Source organism: Octopus sinensis, linkage group LG7 (genome assembly GCF_006345805.1).
Source record: "Octopus sinensis linkage group LG7, ASM634580v1, whole genome shotgun sequence".
In the NCBI taxonomy this organism is placed as follows: domain Eukaryota; kingdom Metazoa; phylum Mollusca; class Cephalopoda; order Octopoda; family Octopodidae; genus Octopus; species Octopus sinensis.
In genome coordinates, this window is record NC_043003.1 from 30,265,241 (window position 1) to 30,285,552 (window position 20,312).

Consider the following 20,312-nt stretch of genomic DNA (forward strand, 5'->3'; position numbering starts at 1 on the left):
TGCCTAAATTTGCCCTTCCTAAAAAAACTCACCCTTAGAACGAATTTACCTACCTATTTACCACTGGACAAAATAACATGAATCTTGGAAGGCAACACTTGAAGTCTATGACTTATTTCCCTTTCCTATACCTAATCCATTTTACTCCTCTCACACGCTAAGTCTTGCTCCTATTCAATAAGAAAAATATACCGTACCTATTGGTAACTGACTTTTGTATGTATCGACTCTCCTAAACATTTGGACCCTCTGATGATGCTTAGAGGCACACTCACCATCCAAACTCTATCTACCCATCCCTACAGAACACTGAAGTGATGGAGCTAACATGCAGGATATCGTGGCCTCTTGGCAGAAACAGCCATAAGGAACTGATCTTTTAATCTTTTACCCTTTTATGTATTACTAGTATATATTTCTGTAGCACAGTCTTTGCATGTGTATGTATTCTTATAACACTCCCTTTTGTTTTGGAATAAAAAGCCATAATAGAATGTCTACTGACTGATGTGTCATTTTTGCATATCCCCATTTTCTTTTTGTCATATATATGTATATATATATATATTTACAGGAAGTTAATTATATGGCCGGTCATAGAGTGACCAATGGTTTTACATCCATAAAGCGCTTAGTCTTATATATGACTTGTCAGACTCCAATGGCCAGATATAACCTCTCTTCAAATACTTTGAAGAGAGATTATAAACCTGTAATCATCGGAGTCTGACAAGTTGTCTATAAGGCTAATTGCTTTATGAATGCGAAACTATTGGTCAGTCTACAACCAGCCACATAATTAACCTCCTGTAAATATATTACTGCCTTAACTTTTAGAGTGTGCTTCTTTTTCATATATATGATCCACTGATGATATATATATATATTAAGACACATGTGCTTGTCCCTGTATCATACTTTAACCTTCAAAACCTGGCATAAAGAAACTCTTCCCTCTCAAATACACTCCTACTCTGTCAAAGGGATTTTTCCTGTTCCTTTCTTTGCTTTGCAAGTTACTTGATGATCTCACTAATGCTAGTGTCACAGAAAAAAAAAGTACACACTATAAAATGGTTGGCATTAAAAAGGGCATCTGGCTGTAAAAACCACACCATAACTGAAATTAGGGCGTAGCACATCTCTGCAGCTTGTTGGATCCTGTCAAACCATCTAACCCAAGCCAGCATGGATAACAGACATTAAATAATGATATATATATATACACACACACATACTAGAGATGGCAAACCTGATATGTGTGTCATTGCCAACATAAGTGAAGCTTTTAAGTGACATGTAATAGGCTTTAAAAAAAAATCATACTGCCATATCATATCATAAAATGTGTTTCAATAAGCATTTACCTAAAACTACATACACACACACACATATATATATATATATATATATATATATATATATATATATATATATATATAAAGTAGCACTTCAGTTACAGGATTATCAAATCAATTCAACATATCAGACTAAAAAAAGATTCACTCTTACTGAAGCACATGTAGATTCTTTGGATGGTACCTATGAATGAAAATTCTAATATTAATTTGTAGAATAAAAGTATTTAAGATGAATTATGAAGAGCTCTAAGTAGTAACCCTGTCAGTAAAATGAGTTTATAATCAGATTACAGGTTAAAATTATTTTCTAATAAATCAGTAGCAAATTTAACAGACAATTACATTTGAATGTCAATAATTTAAAACAGAATTTTAAATATTTATATAATTCAGATTTTAGAACAAAGTTTACACAGACAAGTTGCAGTTTCTGTCTATCTGAAAAAGTAAAATTAACTAACGCAAGGAAATAAAATGTAAACATTACATTGTGAAAGATCTGTGCTTGGATATTTTCAAAATTCCTTACTACACAAATATGTGAGAGGATGAAAAAAGACAGTTGTACAGAGTCAAGAGTGCTGGATATTACAGCCATGTATTTTATAATTTCAAATCAAATAGTACAAATATGACAAACATAATAAAACAGTATAGATACTATCTTCATTCATTTTTCCATGACAAAACAATAAAACAGTATAAATACTATCTTCATTCATTTTCCCAAAATTTACTATAAATTCAAATGTAATTACATATCACAGATGTATCCAATAGTGGCTTGATGTAATATTGTGAAATATTTCTCAATTTTAATAGGCACAAGCATAGATGTATGATCAATAAGTTTGCTTCCCAACCATATGGCTTCTTGTTCAGACCCACAGTGCCGCACCTTAGGCAAGTGTCTTCTCTTTTAACCCTGGGCCAAACAAAACCTTGTGAGGAGATCTGGTAGATGTAAAGTGAAAAATACCATTATATGTATATGTATATATATAAATTTGGAAATATGCTGTGTGTGAGAATACCCGGCAGGACAAGTGAGACCATAACCCGTGGCCTTTACCTGTGATGTAGCCAGTCCACTTATGCATACCTTTCTTTCTTTGGACACAAAACTTTGCTTGTGAAGACCTGTTGAGGCAAGTGAAATTGAAATCGATCAAAAATCAATGGAAATTGTAGTTGTGATACCAGTGCTGGTGGCATGTAAAAAGCACCATCCGAACATGGCTGTTGCCAGCTCTGCCTCAACTGACTTCCATGCTGGTGGCACGTAAAAAGCACCCACTACACTCACGGAGTGGTTGGCGTTAGGAAGAGCATCCAGCTGTAGAAACACTGCCAGATCAGACTGGAGCCTGGTGCAACCTCCTGGCTTCCTAGACCCCGGTCGAACCGTCCAACCCATGCTAGCATGGAAAACAGACGTTAAACGACGATGATGATGATATATATGAGTGTGTGTGTGTCTGTATTTATTTACATCTGAACTTGCTTATTTGAAAGTCACATCATATCTGTGGTGTTCTGAAGACATTTCTCCTGTCAACAGATTGCCCAATCACTTCTGCCAAAGTTATGTGGAATAAGAGATCCATTACTTGAAAAACAAGCAAAGATAAGCATCAGAATGAGTATCTAGCCATAAAAGAATGCCTCAGTAACATGTTTGTCTAACTCATGCTAGTACGTAAAAAGGGATATAAAACAGACAAATAAAATTGTTGTTTAAATGTATTGCTGACAAATTACATCAGTATTTTGAGATTATATTTTGCCACAAATCTCAAACTTATTTGGTTTATTATTTTTGAACATGCATAGAACAAGTTGTATGAGCATTCTGAAACAGAGACACATCTATCCACAGAAGTTACAGTGGTATGGTTTCTTTCTTGCATGGGGATATTTGTGAAGTCAATTCACTATTACGAGAAAATTTATTACCAGATATCACAGTATTATAGTCTCTTGTGTGAACACGCATGTGAGTAGTCACATTTCCATTACGAGAGAATGCTTTACCACAGATATCACAATGATATGGTTTCTCTCCCGAGTGAATACGTTTATGACTAGTCATATTTCCAACAGAGGAGAATTTTTTGCCACAGATATCACAATGGTATGGTTTCTCACCTGTGTGAATACGTATGTGCCTAGTCAAATGAAAATTACGGGAAAACTTTTTACCACAGATATCACAATTATATGGTTTCTCACCTGTATGAATACGTTTGTGAAGAGTTAGTTTAGAAGTAGAAAAAAATGTCTTACCACAGATATCACAAGGATAGAGTTTCTCACCTGTGTGATTAAGCATATGAGAAGTTAAACTAGGCTTTTGGGAGTATGCTTTACCACAAATATCACAGTGGTATGGTTTTTCCCCTGTGTGACAACGTTTATGAATAGTCAATTCACCGTTACGTGAGAATGTTGCACCACAGATATCACAATGGTATGGTTTCTCACCTGTATGTATACGTTTGTGAACTGTCAAAGCACTACTACATGTGAAAGTTTTACCACAGATATCACAATGGTAGGGTTTTTCACCTGTGTGAGTACGTTTGTGAACAGACAAGGTATTACTACGAGGAAATGTTTTCCCACAAATATCACAGTGGTATGGTTTCTCACCTGTGTGACTACGTTTGTGAATAGTCAATTCACCATTACGAGAGAATGTTTTACCACAGATATCACAGTGAAAGGGTTTCTCACCTGTGTGAGTACGTTTATGGTTAACTAAATGTACATGCATATAAAATTTGTTACCACAGATATCACAATGGTATGGTTTTTCACCTGTATGCTTACGCTTATGAACATTCACTTCATAATTACGAGAGAATGTTTTACCACAAATATCACAGTGGTATGGTTCCTCACCAGTATGAGTACGTTTGTGAACAGTTAAAATACCATTACGAGAGAATGTTTTACCACAGATATCACAATGGTATGGTTTCTCACCTGTGTGAATACGTTTGTGACTAATCACATTTCCATTGTATGTGAATGATTTACCACAGATATCACAATGGTATGGTTTCTCACCTGTGTGAATACGTTTGTGACTAGTCAAATGCTCATTCCAAGAAAAATTTTTACCACAGACATTACAGTAGTATGGTTTCTCCCCTGTGTGAGTACGCTTATGACTAGTTAAATAATCATTCCGAGAGAATGTTTTACCACAGATATCACAGTGGTATGGTTTCTCACCTGTATGTGTACGTTTGTGTCTCATCAAAATTCTACTGTTAGAAAATGTTTTACAACATATATCACATTGGTATAGTCTTTTAACTGTGTGAGTACATTTGTGTGATAACAATGAACCCTTTGTAGTGAACCCTTTGCCACAAACTTTACAATGGTAAACATTTGGACTTGTGCAAAGTGACTTGTGTTTACTAATATATTTATGCCTTATAAATGTTTTTTTCTTGATGTCACAGTGTTCAGATTTCTTCTTTAAATCTTCCTTAGTTTTGTGAGAAAAGTCATTAGTCTCACAATGTGTGTCATTATAAACTTGATTTTCACACAGTTTCTCCTCCATGTTGTTTGTTAAAAAAAAGAACAACTATAATTCCTTCCTTTATTGTTATTTGTGAAGTCAAATTGGTTGTTCATAAGGGGTATGCTAAACTACTGAGCACAAGGTCATGAAATAAAAACATACTGTTAATGGTAGTCTATTTAATCTGACAATTAGAATATTTTAAATGTGTCTCAGCTATTAATAAGCTTCTTTTAAATATATTGGAGAACAGTCATTCCTCACAAGACATTACTCATTAGCCATGTCAAATCTTCTATTAAATTTCTTGAGTTCGATCATCGTATAAAATCAGCCATGGAATTTATTTCAATGGACCTCAGAAAATTGCTGTAAAGTTAGATAACACTGTTTTATTTTCTATAAAACCATTCTTAAAACTTTCATATTCTTCAAAGATTTGTTGATGTGTCTTGGGTGAAAAATTGTCACCTCAAGTTACCAGATAACCTGAAATAAAGAGATAATAACTCATATCAGACAATTAAATATCATCACAAATGATATTAGAGAAAAATATTGAGAGAAAACATGATGTGAGTTTTGATTTGTGGAACAACACTAGGTTATCATGTATCTATTCGAGAAAATTATCAAAGTTTCATGGTGTCATTGGAAAATTGGAGTGAAGCATGAAGGTTGCATGGATGAATGATACCTGTGTACAGAAGAGTTATAAGGAAAGAGTAATATCATCTACATACGAATGTGTGTTACTAGAGCTGACAGCAAGTAAGTAGTTAAAGTACAAAAACAACGTATTGGAGAAAGTTCTGCCAACATAGATATCAATAATGCTGTCATCTATTAAGTTTCTGATCCAAGGAGAATATTGAAGCTGAGTTTCAAGATTTAGTCAATATTTATTTTAAGTTTCTGGATTTAGTCATGCACTATTTTTCCATGAACCTCTTTCATTTGACTTAAATATTTTAAATTTTTGTAGCATTTCTGATCTTTCTGATGTCTAAGGATGGACATTAATGTGTGTGTGGCGTTTTTCAAATGTAATTCTGGATAATTAAAAGGGCAAATTTACATTATCTTACTAATTTTGCCCCAGCAAAATTAGTAAGATAATTAGCCAAAAAAAGAACAGTGATAATTTTCTGAAATAGTGTTCTGAATATATTATTGTTTTTAATACATTTAGAGAAGGTCATTTGCTTCGCTGATATAGGAATTGTAAGGAGGTGAACATTTATAAAATATATTATTTCTCAAGGTCAGAAGCACATTAAATATTCCTCATTGCCCTCTTTGTTAAAAAGTTTATCTTTTATCCTTTACTTGTTTCAGTCAATTAAACTGCAGCCATGCTGGCAGTCTTGAAGAATTTTTAATCGAATGAATCGACCCGAGTATTTTTTAGCTTGGTATTTATTCTATCGGTCTTTTGCTGAACCGCTAAGTTACGAGGGCGTAAACAAACCGACACTGGTTGTCAGTGATGAGGGACAAACACAAAGACATAAACACATATATACATACACACACACACACACACATATATATATGTATATATATATATATATATATATATATATATATATATATATATATGATAGGTTTCTTTCAGTTTCCGTCAATCAAATCCACTCACAAAACTTTGGTCAGCCGAGGCGATAGTAGAAAACCCTTGCCCAAAGTACCATGCAGTGGGACTGAACCCTGAACCATGTAGTTGGGAAGTAAACTGATCAAACGCAAGGCTTGCACCTCGTTGAAGTGCAAGAGACTTTCAAAGTGAACCAACTCGGAACAGTCTGATAAAAGTGTCAATTAATGATAACGATATTTGCCGGAGGGTGACCCTGGCTAAGAATAACGATATTAATCTACATAGGTCTGTAGATCTACGACATTATATCAGCAATAGATAGATAGATAAGGAAAGGGCGGAGGTAAACAATACGCACACCACCCGACTTCGGCGTAACCCTAAACCTAACCGCCGAAAACGGGAGGTGTGTGTATTCTTTACCTTCACCTAAGGAAAGATATGACATTCATTTCTTCGCAGCGTCGCATGTTTTATGTGATTCATTCCGACGATCATTTGATCAGTTGTATTTAAAATGGCTACCAATTGACATTTATAAAAACAAATTATTATTCGGCTAAATAACACTTCTGGAGTAAAAGAATACAGTCCAATAAAGATTCACTTGAATAAATGTTTACTGTAACACTTCATTGGACTTGAATAAATTCCTTACTCGACTCATAACTTCGTGTGATTTTAAAGCACTTTTGCAAGATGCCTTCTTTTATGTCCATCGGTTTCTTCACTTTATCTTACTGAACTCATCAAAACAAACAAATGACATGTGGAAGAAAGACAGGTATATCAATAATACTTACATATTAATATAGACCTATGTAACAATATTAGAACGTAAGTTGTAATGTGACAACGACAGCTTCCAAGCTTTTGCAGCAAACATTGATTTCCATTTTCAAAGCAACAAAGAATCTGTACTGTTCCTCTACACAGTTAATTAGCAATCGATCCAACTGAATGGCAGATATAACCAAGAACTGTTAGAGAAAAATAACCAGCTAAGAAGATTAAGACGAGAAAATTTGGGAACAATAAACCGACAGGGGAAATAACTCTAATTGTATTTTATTAATAAGCTACTGTTCTAAAAGAATTCTACGTGACAATTCTTCATTAAAACTACTAGTTTCACATTAATTATTGTCACTATAATCATCAAATATATATATTTTTCTATTTTAGTATAAGTTTGTGTGGCTGCCAGTGAAGAAACCATGTTTAGGCTGATGGGAATGTTTTTTATCCAACGAAGTCATAGTACAAATACTAGTTTCGAATTTAAAAAAAATCTAAAATACGAGAATATTTCAAGTATTAAATTTTTCTATTATGAAATAAAACAATAGAAAATATTCTTTATATCTTTGTATAAAGATGTAAAACACAAGAGTATTTCAGTCATCTTTCTATTTTATTTTTATGAAGTAAATTTACTCAATGCTTTTCAATAGCCGGAGGTTAAATAACTTGAAGATAATAACTACAAATAAATTGGAAAATCTCACGATCAAGTTGCTGATTAAGCTATGATCTGCGATCTACAAAAAACAAAATAATCATATATTCATTTCTCTATGTTAGCTTTCAGCCACCAAGAATTAAAACTGAACTATTAATTGCCAGTAAGGAGACTATCTCGTTTTGCGACCATAATATACTATCAAGCCTATTGAGCGTTTATAAATGAATAGTGTGCCTTTATTATTATTAATTGATTTTTATTTTGCAGCGTTATTGTTCCAGTGTACTCAATTACATAAATATTCCACATTAAAATACACATCGAAAACCAAAGATAACACAATCATGAGCGAAAAAAAAAAGAAAGAAGAAAAACATCAATTCAACACTAAGCGTCTCAGTCGATCGCGTGCAATAAGGCTCAACGAAACCTATTGAAGCAAGCCAACACGCTCGCAGCATTACCGCAGATGATGGCGAGGTTACGGCGCTGTAACAGCCAGGCACCCACACTGGCATTACCTGACACCTCAGTAAGGCGAGCTGCTAACGATGACAGGAACTTCGCTGTCAGCTGCACAGCTCTTCCAAATATCTCAAAAGTCACAGGCCGGGAGAAATGGTTCACCGACAAGTTCCGATACTTAGGGATTTTGTTCCGATGTCCTCCGACTCATTCGAGTGACTACTTATACTGGCCCGACCCATAAGGTAGGTGCCTCATCTGAGACGCCAATCAGTGACTCCTTTGCCACCCTAACATCCTGGATGCTGTAGTAAACGGGTGAGTCTTGCTTCTGTAGCCGAACGGAACAAAATCCTAAAATATCGGGAATTGTCAGTAAGCCCTTTCTCTACTTTGTGACCTTTGAAGGAGCTGGGCCGCTAACAAGAGTTCTTGTCATCGTTTTGTGTTGGCAGTCCATTGTTTCCATTTTAAGTTTATCTCTACTGGGTTTGTACAGAGTTCAGAGCCAGCCCTGAAAGTTATGACATTTCTATACGAATACGACTATGTAAACAATGAGATCGAAGACAGAAAACATAGGTAAAGCGTGTATATGCATATTTCAAAAGTTATTGTTTTTTCTTCAGCACCACATCCAAGTCATCTACAAACGCTTTGGTTAAATATCCATTAAGTTTATGTGTGTAACGCTATTGGATAGACCAATTTACATATTCAACACATTCCTTGTAACTGAAACTTAAATATTAATTCCTAACAAGGAGGTAGTATTTCGTTTTGCAACCTTAAAAACTAATGTGTGTGCGTGTGAAAGAAATGTCAGCTTTTTTTTCTATTTTAAATAAATTATATTATTGGGATCTTTTCGGTTTGAACGGCAGTTTTTAACATAATTTCTAGGTAACTAAAAAATTTTAAACTTCGTATACTGGTAGAATGTGTTTATAAAATATCTTTTTCTCTTGGCTTTATTGAGAAAATTCTATAGTTTGTAAGATATTTGGTTTTTAATTTCTTGCATTTCGGCAATTTCAACCAATCAATGACAATCTATTGAGGTGAAAACATTCTGTACCGTATGAATATGTCCCTCGTTTAAGAAACAGATTGGGTTTATTTACATTTGTGAAGAAAAAAAGATACCCTTCCCCTAACCCTAAAATAGATTGAAATGCAATAGATCGATACTAGGGTCATAATTATGGGTGACAATTTCATATGACACCGCTAGAAAAACTGCCGTTCAAACCAAAAAGATCTTATTATTGTCCTCAGACAGAGAGAGAAATCCATTTCTCTACCGTAAGCTTTCATATATTCTTGTTTACTTTTCGAAATGACATCAGTTTGCAATTACTTTTTAGTGTATTTGTTTGTTTTTGTCTTTTTCAACAGAAAAAAATGTTTTGTTTTCAATAATGTAACCCGTAATGATGTTTAATTTCAAGTACTTGTTGTTCGTTTCACTCCTGCTTGATGTCCATGTCTATTTTTGTAGATTCTCTGTTTCAGTTTTTCCATTTTCAATTGCTCACTTAGATCCGTACTCCTAATTTTTTTTTTAATTAGCTAACCAGTGTCAAATATATAACACGTTACTGACATTTACCAACTCATTATTTTAACCATGAGAAATATTATTTTCTATTATTTAATCTTTTAGCGTTAAAAATATCAAATAATTGAAATCATAAAAAGTAGAAGTATTTTTGTAATTTGCTCCATAAAAATTATTTCAGCAACATTACCTTACAAAAAATTAAAATTTCCATTCTTTTAAAATGTTTTAAACAAAACAGTATTTATAAAGCGAATAAATATTCGAAACTTAGGCTATGAAAACGAAACTATCTGCCAGTCTTCCGCCAATCATCAAAATCACCAAAAGTAAATATTAGACGAAGTATATTCATCATGTCGAAGATGATAATGAAGTGTGGAAAATCATAAGGCAACTTATAATAATCAAGTACACAGCTTTTAGACTCCTTGACAATAGAGATACTTCTCTTGACTCTTAAATTTTCACAAATTCTGTTCACATCTATAGCCGTCATCTGTACTTAACTATCATTTAGACGATGAATTTGAATATAGTTGATTGGTAATGAACTCTGTAAGACATACAGAATTCTTGATTAGTGAACTTAAGAATAGAAATTAACGTTTATCGTAAAAGGCTGAAGTTCTCTTGAAGCTATCATTATCCACTCTTACTTGAACAAAGGCAACATATTACACATTGTGACTACGTATGTAAGTATGTTAATATAATTATCTACATAGTACTACGTTATTTTTCATACGTTTGTTTTTATATGCTTAATAATAATATAAATTTTACGAAACTAATTGATATTCTCATGTTAGACTAATGATGCTGTTATCCTCTCTCCTGCCTCATCTGATTATCTTCACACTACATAAAACATGAAGGTTCGCAGAGAAAACAGAAATTGATGTAGAAGGGGAAGGTGGCGAGGAGGGTATCGAGGTAGGCAGTGATAAGTTCAGTATGGTCAGTTATTAGTGGAGACAATTGGGCAACTGGGGTTTTGGGGTTTATGGATCGATTAGGTTGGAAGTAGTGGGGGAGGAGGGCACGGGGCGATGGAAGGAGTTCCACAAATGTACCACTGCATTTCTGTAGAGGTTGGCCCGCCATACCACCACGTCAGCGCCCTTGTCCGCCGGTTTGATGACGATGCCGTCGCAGTGAAGAGGGGAATAGAGAGTGACAAGTTCGGTTCTGGAGTTGCTCTTGCGTTATGATGGTTTGGGGAAGTTGAAGTGGTTAATTGCATGGCGACCAGCATCACTGAATAGATCCAGATTGCTGAAATGGCTAGGAATCGGTGGTGACCGAAGCAAGTGAAGCAACTGGAAGCAGTTGGTGCAGGAGAACTGTTGCCATAAAAAGCATATAGCTAGATACAGTGCAGAAACCATTCAATTTTAGTATGGGTTTGGAACTGTGTCCATCTCCAATGTTTGTTTTGGCATGGTTTCTATGGTTAGGACACCTTTCCTAAAAACCAACTGTTTTACAGTGAATTGGGTGATTTATCTATGAGACCAGCACTAGTGAGGTTGACAATTACTTGCAAGACAGAAAAGACTCTGAGTGGGATTGAAGTAGATGGGGAAGTGGCTTTATGTCAGGTGTTGAAAGACAGAAGTTTGATAGAGGTACAGGCACAAGTGTCTTGTTATAGAGGAGATACATGTTTATCTTGCATTATATAAGGATGAGTGGGAGTAGCTGGAAAGAAGACAATGATGGTGATGGCAAGGTGTCAGAGCATACTCTTAAGATAGAAGAAAGTGAATATGAGGGAATATAGACAAAGAATCCGGAAGTGTGGGTAGGTAAACTCATTAGAGTGTAAGAATGGCAGATGATTAGCGTTGGGCATAGAGGTCATTGCAGTAAATGGATCAAAGAAACCTGATGGAGAGAATGAAAGTCATACTTGTAATCTTTTTCTCAGACTTTGTATTATCTAATTTGTCTGTACACTTTTAATTCTGTATGGTGTTTGTTGAGGGAAGATTTGGCTGCTATCTCTAGCAGGTTGAGCAACCACATAGAGACTCATTTGCTAGCTTGTCTACTTTACTCTAGTAAAGTCTATATGTGTGATTTCTCTATATGTTCAGCAACTGTTTAAAACTGAAGTATTTTATAGATCTAAGCATGAGCCTCAATCTTTATGATGTAGCCTTTAAAATATATTGTTTCTATAAAGGTTAAAGAGATTTTAAAACCTCTCATTGTAATGAGCATTTATGGATGTCCTGTTTGAGTGTGATTTGTTGGTACATACAGTTTGTGTTTTTGTTTAACAAGACCAAATTATCAAATCCCAATTGTATGATGTTTTTCAGGTCCTTTTCATGGTATATAATCGCATCATGTAGGAAATGTTGATGTTTTGTTTGAATAGGATTTATATACAGAAGATGATGCAATAAAGATTAAATTAAATACGGAATGCGTAGGATTAGGTTGAGAGTGGGTTAGTAATGCAGTTAAAGAACTGTCTCGGAGAGATAACATTGTTCTTAAATATACCCAATTGATAGAGTATCTGTGGTAGTGCTCTGAGTGATAATTAAGTTGGTAAAGTGATACCACGAGAGGAGAATGATTGAAGTGAAAATCATGTAAAAAAAATAACAACTTAGCTTTCACCATATTTCTGACAGGGAGAGACTAGTGATGAGTAATGTTCAAAAGAAATAATCTAATGACTTGAGCTCTACAGATCATATACTGGTGATCAAGAAATTAAACAATCAAAGTGTAAGCTCTGCATGTTTGTGCATGAGTTTAGGACAGCTTGCACAATGTACTTAGCTATAGAGAATGATTCAAGATATAAACATATTTACTACACTAAGTTTTGATGTTAGATTGATTAACCAAACTCATTTACATTATAATTGGGATTACTATGTGCATTTAATATTATTAATACTTGTTAAGAACTTTAGAATAATTGTTAAGGGAAAATGGCAGTAGAGGATTAGATGGAAAGTTGTGTACAGTCAGTGGGTTGAAATAAAAGTAGACTCTGCTGTAGTAATAGTAGCATATACAACTTTATAGGGAAGTCAAATAACCTCTTATGATTACAGTCCAGAATATGTTGGTATGAATGATCAACTGTTGGACATATTTGAACATTCTGTAATTTTATTGTGTTTATTGCCTCATGCAGTTGACTGAAGCACTTCAGTGGGAGTAAATGAAGTTGCAATATGTAGTACCTGGTTACTTCGTCCCACAGGAAAGTATAAATTTGACAATTTGAAACTTCTCATCCCATTTCACATGTTATGACCAGTTCTCTGCCTCTGGTCTGTTCTCTCAAACGTCTACACATCTTCCCACAGTGCTCTAGTACTTCAGTTAACTCAATAATTCTAAACCAGGGTGATAGCACCCCTTGGTTGGGGGTGCTACCGGCTAGGTTTAGAATAACTGTGGTATTGTAAACTCATAAAGAGGTATTATAAGAAGTACTAGGTGTTTAAATGCTGTTATTTTCCTTAGAAATAAAATATTTAAACAAAGTGCAATACTTATATTTCATATACATTTTCAAAAGAACTTTGTGTCAAGCATAAAATATAATACATTGTTTTTTCAGTGAGCAGAAGTATGTGTTGATGTGACAGAATAAAAATCTTATTTTATTATATAAATCACCACCTTCTCTAGTAATTTTCATAAAATTCAACATAAGGAATAATAATCCAGGTAAATATTTAAAAGAAGGCATAGATAGGATAATATAAGGAAATATGAATGATAAACCATAGCATGAAATTGCCGATTTCATTTAGATAATCTGCTTTTGATTTATTTAATTTGTAAAATATGGGAGGAGGTGTGCCATTTGGAGGAAAGGAGCATTAAGCTACAAAATGATGAAAAGCATTGAATTAACTGATCAAGTTCCACCACTTCTGAGACAACTAAATATATATGTAACTAACACCATCTTCCAAACTATACGCCTTTACATTCCTCATACAACTAAATCTTTTAACTCTCAAATGTTTTTTTTTTATTGCTACTGAGTTGTAGTAATATTATCAGTGAACACTGCAAACAATTCCTGGAGGAAGACACTGGTACCAACCTGATTATCAAACTTTAACAACCTTTTATTAATTATATATATGTTCTGTTTATTCTATCATTCATAGACATTGCTTCATCATCATCGTTTTAATTTTTATGGATGGATACTCTTTCTGTTGCAAACTTACAAGCAAGCTAATTTCCCTATGGCCATTTTCACAAAAGATTGGAAATGAAAGAACTGCTTTTATGATGGTGATGCTCATTTGCAACTATCACATGATGTCGAGACAAGGCAATACAAACACACACTCTCTCTCTCACACATGCACACACACACATACATACACAACAGATTTCTTTCGGTTTCTGCCTACCAAATCCACTCACAAGATTTTGGTCATCTCTGGATGACACTTTCCCAAGGTGGCATGCCATGGGACTGAACTTGAAACTGTGCTTGGGAAGCAAATTTCTTAACCACACAGCTATATCTGTGCCATAAATACATAAAGAAGATTTCACTCTGTGTTTGTCTATATTTATTATATTCTGCTTCCCTTAACTTCTCATCCCATTTCACATGATGACCAGTTCTCTGCCTCTGGTCTGTCCTCTCAAACTTCTATTCTTATCTATCATAAATCTCATGATATTTTTCCATAGTTTTCTTCAGTCTCTTTCTTCCAGTTCTATCTTTCATTATCTCTGATGTCTCTTCTTTGTTCATATATAATTATCTCTCATTTTTTACTATCTCTTTTTTTTTTAGTGTATCTGGTAATAACTGAGTTGACAATTTCTCACACAAGACACATCAAGAGATTTATGAAAAATATGAAAAGCTGAAGAATGACTTAATAGAAAAAATATAACAGTGGTTATATAACCTAAAGAAATATTTCAACATTTTTTGAAAATGAATGGAAAATTTAGCACAGTTGATGTAAATATTAGCCACATGTTGTATGCTTGAGCTGAGTCATATAAATTCAAGGATTAAATCTTGGAGAAGAAATCTGTCCTCAAACATACTTGAAAGATGTTATGTATAACTGAGACAAAAGTACAAATATTTTCAAATATTTATGTCACATAAAATAGACTGTATTATCAGTAAGTTTTGATCTCCTGATTATTCAGTAGTCTAGCATGTTAATCACAGTGTCTCTTTGCCTTCTAACCACACAATTTATTTTCACAAAATTATATAATAATAATAAAAAGGAATAATATTTTATGACCGACAAATCACATAATGGAGGAGAGACTGTCTGAGAATCAGGTTTCTAACGAAACACAATGTGAGAATAATGAGTTTAATCACCAAACTGAAGAAGATGTAGGGAAGAAATCATACCACTGTGACATCGAAGGAAAGACATTCATGAAAAGTAAGGACTGCAATGAAGACAAACCATTTCAAGCAGGTTCAAATGTTTACTGTTCTAAAATATGTGGTAAAGGATTTATCAGAAGTTGTTCTGTATCTCCACATCAATGTATTGAGACATGTGAGAAACAATATCACTGTAATATGTGTGGTGAAGCATTTTCTTGGAATAAAGATGAACATTCAGCTAGTCATGTATGCACTCACACAGGGGAAAAATCATACTGTTGTGAATTCTGTGGCAAAACATTTGCGTACATCGGAATTGCAAATACCCACAAACGTACACACACAGGTGAGAAACCATTCCGCTGTGATATCTGTGGGAAAGTATTCTCTCGTAAGGGTATCTTAACTGTTCACAAGCGTACACACACTGGTGAGAAACCATACCACTGTGATATCTGTGGCAAAACATTCTCTCGTAATAGCCAAGTGATTGTTCATAAACGTAGTCATACAGGTGAGAAACCATACCAATGTGATATCTGTGGTAACAAATTTTCTATGCATGTACATTTAGTTAATCATAAGCGTACTCACACAGGAGAAAAACCCTTCCACTGTGATATCTGCGGTAAAACATTCTCTCGTAATGCTGAATTAACTATTCATAAACGTAGTCATACAGGTGAGAAACCATACCAATGTGATATCTGTGGGAAAACATTTCCTCGTAAAAATACCTTGACTATTCACAAACGTACACACACAGGGGAGAAACCATACCACTGTGATATCTGTAGTAAAACATTTTCTTGTAATAGTGACTTGACTGTTCACAAACGTATTCACACAGGTGAGAAACCATACCCTTGTGATATCTGTGGTACAACATTCTCTCGTAATGATAAATTAACTATTCACAAACGTAGCCATACTGGTGAGAAACCATTCTCCTGTGATATCTGTGGTAAAACATTCTCTCAGAAGCCTAGTTTAACTTCTCATATACTTACTCACACAGGTGAGAAACAGTACCCTTGTGATATCTGTAGTAAAAGTTTTTCTACAAATTCTAATTTAACTATTCACAAACGTATTCATACAGGTGAGAAACCATATAATTGTGATATTTGTGGTAAAAAGTTTTCTCGTAATTTTCATTTGACTAGACACATAAGCATTCACACAATTTAAAAACTATAATACTGTAAAATCTGATAATTCAGTTTCTAATTATGGTAAATTGACTGTTCATATACCTACCTACACAAGTAAGAAACCTTCGTTTTTTACCTGTGAGTTGCTTGGTGAAAACATTCTCTTGATTGTTCATATATAACTTGAGAATTGATACCACAGGGAATTCTGTGTTCAAACAGTCTCTCAAAATGTTAATTTGACTTATAGACATATTTACATCATCCACATCATCATTGTTATTGTTTCAATGCCAGATTTACCATGCTTTCATGGGTCATATCGAATTCATTGATCAGATTTTCTATGGCTGGATGCTCTTCTTGTCACTAACCCTCATCATGGCTGGACATGTTTTCATGAAAGACACCACTTGTATGATGGTAGTGCTTGTTTGTAATTGACACCAAATTTCCAGAAAGGGAGAGACACACACATATGCATATGTAAATATATAATAATCTTCCAGTTTCTAACTACCAAATCCACTCATAAGGCTTTGGTAGGCTTGGAGTTATAGTAGAAAATACCTGCTCAATGTGTCACAGTGGGATTGAACCCAAAACCACTGTGTAATAAATCAAACCATTGAGTAAGCATTTCCCTGATATCTATGGTTAAGTTATTTGAAAGATTAGGTTGATTAATCACAAATTAATCTACTCAGGTGAAAAAGCAATCCACCATGAATTCTATGGGCATACATTGCCTCAGAATGCTCATTCAGCACATGATATATTCATGTATATAATAACCAAACCAATGTGAGATTTGAGGGAAAACATTATCTCAGTACTAATTTAATTAGTCACAAATATACTTAAAACTCATGAAAGATATTATCACAAAATTATATCAAACCACAGAAAAGTAGTTGGGGAGATGTACTTCAGTGGAATATTTGTCATCATCATCATCATTTAATGTCCATTTTCCCATGCTTCCATGGGTCAAATAGAACTTGTCGAGGCAGATGCCCTTCCTGTTGCCAACCCTCACCTGTTTCCAAGCAAGGTAATAATTTCCCTGTAGCCAGACATATTTTCAAGGAAGACTGGAAATGAAGGACACCGTTTGTATGCTGGTGACATTTGTTTACAACCATTGTGATAACCAAACAAATGAATACTAACACACACACACATACACATTTATGATAGGCTTTCAGTTTCTATGCACCAAATACACTCACATGGCTTTGGTTGGCCCAGGGCTCTAGAAGAAGAGACACTTGCCCATGGTGCCATGCAGTGGGACTGAACCCAAAACCATATAATTAGAAAGTAAATTAAATTACATAGCTCCCACCCTCTGGGAAAATGGGTAATATGAGAATTTATTCATTTTGATTGTGAAATACTATATCATTTCAGAAATTTTTGTCGTATTTGAATTTTATTGAAAAATTACTAATACACAACTGTCATGTTTAGCATCACTTATTCTTATAAGTTTGTCGTACAACTCATCTCTGTGGGTGAGAACCTTTTTGAAAATATCCACACATTGACCTTTTCTTCTAATTAAAATATACTTTTTATATTTTTCAAGTGATTAAATTTTAACTTTTATGAAAGACAGTAATTTCAATTTAATTATTTAAACCTTGTCTCAGAATCTGAATTTTATACACACACACACAGAGTTTTAAAATTAGCATTAAAAATATTTGGCTGATATGTTTCCTAATTATTTATTTGAGAATGATTTGATTACAAACTCACAATCATCAGTTTTGTTGCTACGAGCATTTAAAAATTCATATTAAGTGTACTTTTTACTGTGATGTAATAACACCGGAATTATGTTTGGTGGGTGCTTATGTTAATAGCTGCCATTTATTCTATATTAGACTTTGCCAAAATATATTATCCTCTATTTAAGACACATACAAAAACAGTAGAAAAATAATGAGTTGCAGTTAACTTGTCAAAGGCAGAGGTCAAGAAGCTAATTTTACCTCAGTTATAAAAACTCTGAGAACTTCTGTAATTTCTGTTTATATATATCAAAAAAGGATCAAAGGCTCTTCATGAGCCATAAGCTCATAAGGCTAGTTTCCCAGATTCTATTGCGTATACATTCCCCACTGGACGGACACCATTGCAGGATTTCTCATTTTAACAGTCGAGTGCACTAGCACAATATGAAATGTGTTTTGCTGAAGATTCTAATGCATTGCCCACTCCAGCAATTGAAACCACTATAAGTTTTCTTAGATACCAATTCAATTAATAAACATTAAAAGCTGATTGAGCAACTATTTTTAAACTAACAGTGTATAGTTGGATGAAATGGTGATTGTAATGGAACAAAATATAGGTGGGCAGGGCAGTAAGGAATATTTACTGCATTTTTGACTTTGGGAAAAAAATTTTTTTACAAATGGCAGAGTTTCTACAGCTGGATGCCCTTCCTAACGCCAACCACTCCGAGAGTGTAGTGGGCGCTTTTTATGTGCCACTGGCACGGGGGCCAGCCAGGTGGTACTGGCAACAATCTCACTCGAATAAATATATAAATTCTTTTAAAACTGTCTTGCAGTTATATTTCCAACATGGTTTATTCGAGAATATTTAAAATATCTTATGTGGTTGCATATGCTTATCAGTATCTTACTGCTGTGAACAGCTGACAACACTGGGGAACATGGTTTTTGTTGTCTGATGTTAGAGACATATTCCCTAGTAATTTTTGGGTGGTGATTTCAAAAAGGAAATCCATTTTGCTCTATCATATCAAGATTTTTCATAAACTCAGAAGTCCATTCTTCAACATTTCCAATAATGTTACAATTTCTAAGGATATTTGGCTTCATCAAATGCCAACCCATGATATATCCTGAAATGACTTTGAAAACAGTTTTTCAATGTCATTTTAAATAAATGCAACTACGAAAGTGAAAAAAGTTATGATTTAATATCTTCAGTAATTATGATCCATTACATTATACGTCTCATACTTGTGGAATCTGCTGTATGTCAGTAGATATGTCCATGCTGTGCTTGATTTCATGTGACTCATTGCAAAACAGGTGAGATGTGTTTTGTTGGACCTTTAATTATTTATGAAACTTGGTACTATGAATGCTCTCTTAATGTTGTAATTGTTAAGTCACATAGGTCAAGGTCACTTTTTGTCAAGTATGGTCTAAGAACTGTAGAAAAAACTTCATGCTATGTATACTCGTCATGGAACTTTGCCATCACAAATCTGCATTTGCTTACTTTATAATTGCTGACAATTCTGAGAATATTTTCTCGTGTAACAACTGGCTTGAATATGTTTCATATTTCAGAAATATGACCAGTTGTGAGAGAGAAAAAATGCAAAACAGCCCAGATGTCTTACCTTACTTTTACATGAAACTGGGTGATCAAGATAAAGCCTGGGCATCCTATATAGTGTGTAAAACATGTAACACTGAGACTGCATAAGCAAAGAATTTCTGGCCTTGTCTTGTGAGAAAATTAAGGTTGGTGTTTGATGGGCCACAGATTAGGTGACTATTGCAAGACAAGCAGTATTTAGAGACCATGTCTGGCATTTAAAAAGCATGGAATGCTTTTGCTGCATTTGTGTCTGATTTCGTGAGAAACAGACAGTCATAAAATTATGAAGAATTTGTGCAGACCCTATTAACCAGTTTTTAAGCACTGGACTGCAACACGAAAGTAAATGTGCATTTCCTGCAGTTGTCTGATCTACTTCCTTGAAAATCTGAGTGCTATGAGTGATGAGCAAGGAG

General features: G+C 34.2%; 3 protein-coding genes across 5 annotated transcripts in view; 1 reads left to right on the plus strand and 2 right to left on the minus strand.

Moving 5' to 3' along the window:
• LOC115214080 (zinc finger protein 62 homolog) overlaps nt 1–20,312 on the minus strand; it is a 433,795-nt gene that overhangs the window by 62,707 nt on the left and 350,776 nt on the right. The window lies entirely within an intron of this gene.
• Nucleotides 3,087–7,734, minus strand: LOC115213865 (zinc finger protein OZF-like). Its single transcript, XM_029782811.2, has 2 exons — nt 7,306–7,734; nt 3,087–5,391 (listed from the first exon to the last, which is right to left on the minus strand). The coding sequence occupies exon 2, from the start codon at nt 4,939–4,941 to the stop codon at nt 3,244–3,246; it is 1,698 nt and encodes a 565-aa protein (XP_029638671.1). The 5' UTR covers nt 4,942–5,391; nt 7,306–7,734; the 3' UTR covers nt 3,087–3,243.
• LOC115213871 (zinc finger protein OZF-like) lies at nt 8,262–17,341 on the plus strand. Of its 3 annotated transcripts, none has more exons than XM_036504352.1 (2): nt 8,262–9,014; nt 14,801–17,341. In XM_036504352.1, exon 2 carries the CDS (start codon nt 15,287–15,289, stop codon nt 16,559–16,561), a length of 1,275 nt encoding a protein of 424 aa, XP_036360245.1. In that variant the 5' UTR covers nt 8,262–9,014; nt 14,801–15,286; the 3' UTR covers nt 16,562–17,341. The 3 variants fall into 3 exon arrangements, with proteins under 3 accessions (XP_036360245.1, XP_029638681.1, XP_036360244.1); XM_029782821.2 differs by lacking the exon at nt 8,262–9,014 and adding an exon at nt 10,185–10,691; XM_036504351.1 differs by lacking the exon at nt 8,262–9,014 and adding an exon at nt 10,185–10,687.